Below are 7507 nucleotides of genomic sequence, written 5' to 3' on the forward strand. Positions count from 1 at the left end.
TTACTTACTACTTACTACTACTCTACTCTCTCTCTCTCTCTCTCTCTCTCTCTCTCTCTCTCTCTCTCTCTCTCTCTCTCTCTCTCTCTCTCTCTCTCTCTCTCTCTCTCTCTCTCTCTCTCTAAGCTATGGTTTGATTCAAAAACTCGGAATCAGAATCAATGGCTTGCCTCTTCTCCACTCTCTTCTTCCATATGCCTTCGACGGAGTTGTCGCCGGCGACGACCACCGCAAATCAGAGCTTCTGCAACTCATCAACGATGTCGTTGATACTCCACCGATCTGGTGCGGCGGATCTCATTTTCTCAAGGAGATCAACCACTTCAAAGGCCATGAATTGTTGCCCTCGAATGCTTCGAGTTATCCATGCTCGATCGAGCATTGGGTGACATAGGCATGCTTGTAGATCTTAGTTACGACGATGTTCTGGAGGTTGTGGATGTCGATGATTGCAGGGATAGATCTACAAGTGGATGTTCATTTCCAGTTTGGTTTTATAATTGTTGATGGAAATTATAATTGAATTCATTTGGGTGCTATGGTTGTATGGTTAATTAATGTGTGGAGGAATGAAGTTATTGCTACTGGAGGTGCTTTGGTGGTGTTAATCCACTGTTGAAGTAGACTAAGAAAGGTAAGGGAGGAAAGTAGATTTGGATCTCAGTCGGCAGTAGCAGCTCTGTGGTTAACAGTAGCAGACAGTAGCAGTACGTTTTAATAAGCAGTAGCATCAGCAGTAACAGTACAGCTTCCTAATAATCGGCAACAGTAGCAGAGCCTTCTAGTAGACAGTAGCAGAGCCTTTGGGTCGGGAACAGTAGCAGAGCCTTTCAGTCCGAAGCAGGAGAAGGTAGTAGCAGAAGTGGAGGATAAGACAGTAGCAGAGTTAACCTTCATTGTCTAGTCTTCATTGATGTGTGTTGTTGTGTGTTGTTGTGTGCTGCTACTGCATGCACTGTTGTTGTGTGCTGCCACTGCATGTTGTTGTTGATGTGTGTTGCTACTGTGTGTGCTGCTACTGCGTGAGCCACTGAAAACATGCTACTGCACTTACTGAAATTGCTACTGCACTAGCTGAACTACTAAAACCTTGCTACTACAGCTGTTGGAAGTGTAATTTTCCAGCAAAACATGCTACTACATTAGCTGAGCCACTGAAAACTTGCTACTACTTCTAATGGGATGTTAACCTCTGCTACTACTTTCTACTGGAATGTTAACCCCTGCTACTACTTCTACTTGAATGTTAACCCCTGCTACTACTTCTACTGGAATTAACTGCTATAACTACTGGGGTGTTAAACTGGGGTGTTAACTAGTACCCCTGCTACTACTTCTACTAGGATGTTCACTCTTGCTACTACTTCTACTGGAATTAACTGCTACTACACTAAGTTATTAAAAACCTGCTACTAGATTCCATTTACTGAAAAATCTCAAAAGGAGAGACTTTTTTCTTCTAAAAGCATATTTAATTGGTGTAGGGTTAGTTTGGTAAATTAAATCATGACACATGGCATGTAGAGAAAAGATTGTCCTTAATTGTTAAAAACTGTCCTTATTTGTTTAACAACAACACAAGTGGATTTATTTGTGTTTCAAATCTTTTTGGAGGATGTATATGTGATTTGCTAATTAGAGTATACATCTTTAGGCTTTAATACGTTGCAATTAGCTTTTGTAACCGTTGTATTCATCTTCTATGTAATGGAGGACGTCTAATGGAACGAGCATACCTATTCCATTGTGTATTTTACTTTTACACATACGACTATACTAAAACTCACAAATGCAGAAAACTGAGGCAATCCTTTGATGTGGCAATCGGTTGTTCATTATACAGTATGAGGCTAGTACAAGAATAATCTCATCAATCTTTGGCCACTTCACCAAAAGAATCAGCAAGCATTATACAACAAGCAAGCAACCATTGAGGCAATCCTTTGATGTGGCAATCGGATGTTCATAATACGAGTATGAGGCTAGTACAAGAATAATCTCATCGATCTTTGGCCACTTCACCACAGAATCAGCGAGCATTTATACAATAAGCAAGCAACCATTGATCATCTATTTAAAATCCAACAAAGTTTCGGGAGCTTCATCTATTCCATGTGAATAGTGATCAATAATATATGCTGACCATGGCACATTTTGAAGTGCAACAAGTACGTAGCAACTCAGTTGCTGAGTTTCGATAGATGAACAATCATCATGTGGTCTGTCTTCCTTGTTCGATCTAATGCTTCTTCCGGCCATTTTAATTTCCTCCATGTTCGATCTGCTTAGATTATTCCATTCCACTCTTTGATTAACTTTTACTCAAACCTTTCATATGTAGAGTTTGACTATGCTACGATCTGTCTGCAATATTATTCTGCATATATCTGACACGAACTATTTGATAAGCTGACTAGTAAACGATCCAGCTTAATTAGTAAACTAAGCAGTTGATTAAGTGGACCTAATTAATAGACTCGTGCAGTGAGGCTACAACTTCAAGAACATACAGCAATATTGGAGCCGGAGAAACTGGATTCTAGCTTCTCGATCGGGTTCGTTTGCTTCAGGAGTGCCTTAGATTGCTCCTGGAATCAAGAACATGGAATACCATAGCTATATTCGATCTAATAATCTTAAGGTTACTTATTCATTTTTGTTAGATTTAGAACATGATGTACATGATCATGTATATATATAGACGTCACTGCAATCCATTAGCAAATCACAGTCACCAATTCCATGCCAAATGCTTGAGCTTAGAACAAGGGACTTCCTATATATCTCATCAACGTGCCCTCTTTAACTTCAACATGTCTGGCACTAGAACTAGATGCCTTCTTGTCGAAAATTTAGAAAATATAAAACAAGGCATGAAATTAAGAATATATTTCTTTTATTTTTCCACTCGAGGAGAAGCGAATAGCTTTCGTCATTTTCACAAGGGAGACAAGACTAGAGGAGAAAATGCGTCCATGGAGTCTACTCCAGTTAGTTAAAGTAACTAATCTTCTTGACTCTATGCAATAGATAATTATACATATATATTGGTTCAGTTCCATGATTTAAACTTGTCGTTCTTTGCGGTATGCAAGTCAGCAATGCTTGTATTTTAGCAACATAAGTAGTGAAAATCTGATTAGGGTGACGACAATATGTCCAGGAATTTAGCAACTTCAGAGTTTGTTTAAACTATGTAGAAATCTGCATTGGTACTTGAATTTGAAACAAAACTAAGAATGAAAAGGAAAGTATTGAACAAATTAGTGTACCTGGTAAAGTTTAACATGCCTCAAAGCATTGTCATACGAAACAATGGATTCATAAAGACTTTTAAATGATGTATTCATCCGTTTTTTTTTTCACGATAAAGTTTATGTATATATATCCAAGTTCTAACAACTCTAAACCTTCACTATATATCTGTTCATTTCCAGTTTATACTTCACACACATGCATGAACAAGATGAAAATATACACACTGATTGTAGGTGTCCAATTATTGTCAATTAAAATGGAAAGAATAACAAAATGGAAGTATAATTAACAATAACAATAATCATGTAAGCATGACCACAGCATCTCATCATATTTGGGTCCCCGGAATAACAACAAATGACACCAATATTATTTCCTTCCAATTCTGACTGTACTGACGGCCTGTAAACAGTCTAAACACAGCCTGTACAGCTTCTCCTTCTTCAACAAATGGCATATGCATGCCCTTCTAATTCACCAAACCCATTAGTCCCATATAGAAGTACTCCATCCCATTACCACCAATTCTAAATATCTCAGGCCAAAACAGAAAAAGGAAACAGAAAACAGAAAAATGTACTCTTACCAATTTGCTGATGTATTCATAGAAACCCCTAAGGAAAAACACAAAAATCATATAAGTTTTCCTATTCATGTAACCGCACATTGAATATTTGAATCCACCAAACCTCTCCAAGAAGCTCCATAATTTGAGCAGAGAAACAGTAAAAAAAAAAAAAAAAAAAAGGCAAAATCTTACATCATGAAGGGTCTGTTAATATTGCCTCTGTATAAAAATGTACAAAAATGGTCACCTCAAAAAGGGAGAAAAAGAAAAAAAAGGGAAAAAAGAATAATAACACTTTTTCTTATTATGATTACGGAGTAATTTGTGGCGTTAATTAAAGAATTAATCTCTAAGACTCTAGCGCGAAAGGTGTCTGTAACAGATCATACGGGGCCCACAACGCATCCAAAGGGCAAGGCCGGTTTGTGTCGAGCCGGACCCACGGTTTCCCTTTGCCGCTCCAATGAAGCAGGCTCACCGGACCGGGGTGCAAATCCCGACAAAGCCCCCGGAAGTTGTCGCCGCCGAGGCCGTGCTGGTTCCACCGGTGGTCGACGGAGGCGATGTTTCCGGCGAAGACTAGGAGAAAAGGAGGTAAAGAACCGAGCTCGTAGATCCGCATTCGCTTCTGAAGCTCCATCCACTCAACGATCTTGTTGGTGTAGCCGCCGTCACGCCACCGGTCGAGGTCGATGACCATGACGCCGGTGTTGAAGTAACAAGCGTCGCGGCCCTCGAAAGTTAAGGAGAGAGTCGGGTTGGCCCAAAACGTCGGTGTGAAGTACGTGGTGAAGTTGGCGTTGCAGTACTCCGGCGCGGCGAGGACGGCGTAGGGGCCGAGAGGTGTGGCGGCGAGCTTGGCAATGTCGTCGACGAGTACGAGGTCGGAGTCGAGGTAGACGACGCGGCGGACACATGGCGGGAGGAGAGTGGCTAAGTAGTTGCGCGCGTAGTTGAGAGGGCAGTCTAGGGCGGACCTTATAGAGGTGGAGATCAGCCCCGCCACGGCGGAGTCGCCGAAGGGGTAGACTCGGAATTTCAAGTATGGGAAAGAGGTGGTCAATGTTTGTGTTAGAAGTATAGAGTTTGAGGTAGAAGCTGCGGCGACGAAATGGAAGATGACGTTTTCAGGGCATGAGGAGTGTTGGAGGACGGAGAGGATGGCGGCCATTGAGCCGCGGAGGTAGGCAGCGTCGAGGGTCATGGCGACGTGGACGGCCACGTCGGAGCAGACGGTGGAGTCGTTGTGGAGGGAAGGGCAGGTAGGGGAGTTGTAGAACTTGGGTGCTTCTTTGAAGACGTGAGTTTTTGTTGTTGTTAGAGCGGCGGCATTGGTGGTTAGGAGGAAGAGGAGGAACCAAAGCGGGTTTAGAAGGGATGGCGATTCCAGAGGCATGATGTGTTGTGGTGTGGAATGAGAAAGTGTTTGGGGTTTGAGAAAAGAGAGAGGGAGATGTATCGAGTTATGAAGCTGTGAGAGATGTGCGTGGCTTTGAAACCACGTTGATGATTCAAAACTGGAGGAGGAGAAGGAGGAAGACCAGTCTTCAAGTCAAGGGTCTTCAACTATTTCTCTCTTCTCTCTTTAGAGCTCTGAAGCTTCTCTCTCACCCACAACCAGAGCTAGCTAACAGCAAAGTGTAATAATGGAATGGGAAAACAAAAACAATAAAACGAATGGAGTCAGAGATGAGATTTATATATTTTGCGGGTAAAGAAAACAATGGGATTGTTATTCCATTTTAAGTGATTTTTGACCAAATTATTGCTAGTTTATGTATCTGGTAATATACCATCAGATATTGTGACTGCTACAGCTAATCTGCTGCCTTGTTATTATTGACTTATATACAATATAGGTCTCTGTAAATTTACTAATTCTATATGATCAACCTCATTTGCTAACTTGTATATATTGATTAATACAAATAACCTATTCAAATTAATCAATTGCTCATTTCTTAATTAAGTTATCGTGATGCTGAATACATTTATACATATATATGTACGTTTTTTTTTGTTTGGATTAAGTATGGTCTAAATTTGTGTGATTGAAGTAAGTGATTTTGGACTGTGTAACTTGCCACACAGCTCGACTGGTTTGGTAGTGCAAATAGTGAATCAATTTATTGCTAATTAGCTAGCAAGTAAAGAGTGAATAGGACATTGTAATCTAAGGTGGACTACCATTTGAAGCATAATATCATTAATATGCACCAAACCAAACACAATAGTGTGCGAATTAAGAAACTAGCTAGCTCTGGCGGTGACCCTTCTCATATTCCTGTATAGGTGAGCCATCTACTTCTGGAAATGACTCCGAAGGAAAGGCAAAGCAGAGCAGCTAGCTAGCGTCGATTGTGCTTCTCTAGCTGTAGAGTACTACATGCTTGTAATATTAAGATTAACATCAAACAAAACAAATGGGAAAGTCTTCTTAATTTAATTTTAGATTATTCTACCACCAAACTAGCTCGTCTAATTAATATAGTTTATAGTGATTCTGTATGACCAATCAAATGGTTTCCAATGAGATGTGTAGCTAGATGTTACTTAAGGCAAATAACTAACACCAATTACACCACCTAATGATACCATATTGCATTACTTTGGTGAAATTTTTGTTTTGGGTGAAATAATGACCAAATTAAGTGCAATTAATAATATTTTGACAATTTTCGTCAAAATTGCATATTGAAACAAATGTTAAAAGAGGCAACCAAATGGTAATAAAATGAAATAAAAACGTATTAGTTAATAATGTACTTTCAAAACCTTCGCTTCACATGGCAAATTAATGACAGAACATGGGATTGTGACATTAGCTATATATTGCTAATTACTATGGACGACACTGAGTAGTACTACTTGATCGATCTTAATCAAGGGTTTCTTTAAGGTTACTGAGACTATTTTGTGTCACGAAATTATGTCAAAACGCTTCTCTCAACGGTCATTAAAATTAGTTTGAAATTTAACTTCAATCAACATTGACGAGATTCGAATCTGGTACGAGGTATCTACATCTAATCTCTTACAAACTCTGTCATCCATAGTAATTTGCGTCCTTAATGTATATCGATTTTGTACCGTGTAATTATTTTGTTAGATTAGACCACTACTCGTGATAGTCGGGAATTATGGAGAAATTAGTTTTGGATGCCCCTTCATTTCGGGAATTCCATTAAGAGCTTTTGATTGGAATGGAAACCCCACAGAAACAAACCATGTCCCCTGAAGGGGGCACTTTGTAAAGTCGGGTTCTAAATTTGTGTATTCAACCTTAGCCACCTCACTAGATTGTAAGCAGGCAGATATTTCGTAGCCTTAATTGGCTGACGATAGTGCAAGACGAGAGTGGCCACGTGGCTCTATGAACGGGACCCAAAGGCTGCCACCTGGACTGGTTGCCTTTATTGGTATGGGAAAATTAGTTGGTTCTGGTTTTGGTTGTATTAATTTCGAAAATTGGAAAGAGACATTCAAACTAGAGTGTAGTTTAAAGTTTAAACTGATTTTGTTTGCTTGTGATCCGTTTAAACACTTTTTTGGGTTGCCCTAATTAGCTGAAAGAAAAAGGATGATGACTATGAGTCTATGATCATCTTTCTATAGATTTATATAGGCTTTGATAGGAAAATTAACGAGAGGGAAAAGGTCTAAAGTGAAGAGATCCTTCAT

General features: G+C 39.8%; 1 protein-coding gene across 1 annotated transcript; it reads right to left on the reverse strand.

Annotated features, from left to right (window-relative positions):
- Positions 1-4175: 4175 nt before the first annotated feature.
- LOC101293494 (probable galacturonosyltransferase-like 2-like) lies at positions 4176-5461 on the reverse strand. Its single transcript, XM_004300543.1, has one exon. The coding sequence runs from the start codon at positions 5220-5222 to the stop codon at positions 4176-4178; it is 1047 nt and encodes a 348-aa protein (XP_004300591.1). The 5' UTR covers positions 5223-5461.
- Between the last annotated feature and the right edge of the window lie 2046 nt (positions 5462-7507).

This window comes from Fragaria vesca, linkage group LG5, assembly GCF_000184155.1.
Source record: "Fragaria vesca subsp. vesca linkage group LG5, FraVesHawaii_1.0, whole genome shotgun sequence".
In the NCBI taxonomy this organism is placed as follows: domain Eukaryota; kingdom Viridiplantae; phylum Streptophyta; class Magnoliopsida; order Rosales; family Rosaceae; genus Fragaria; species Fragaria vesca.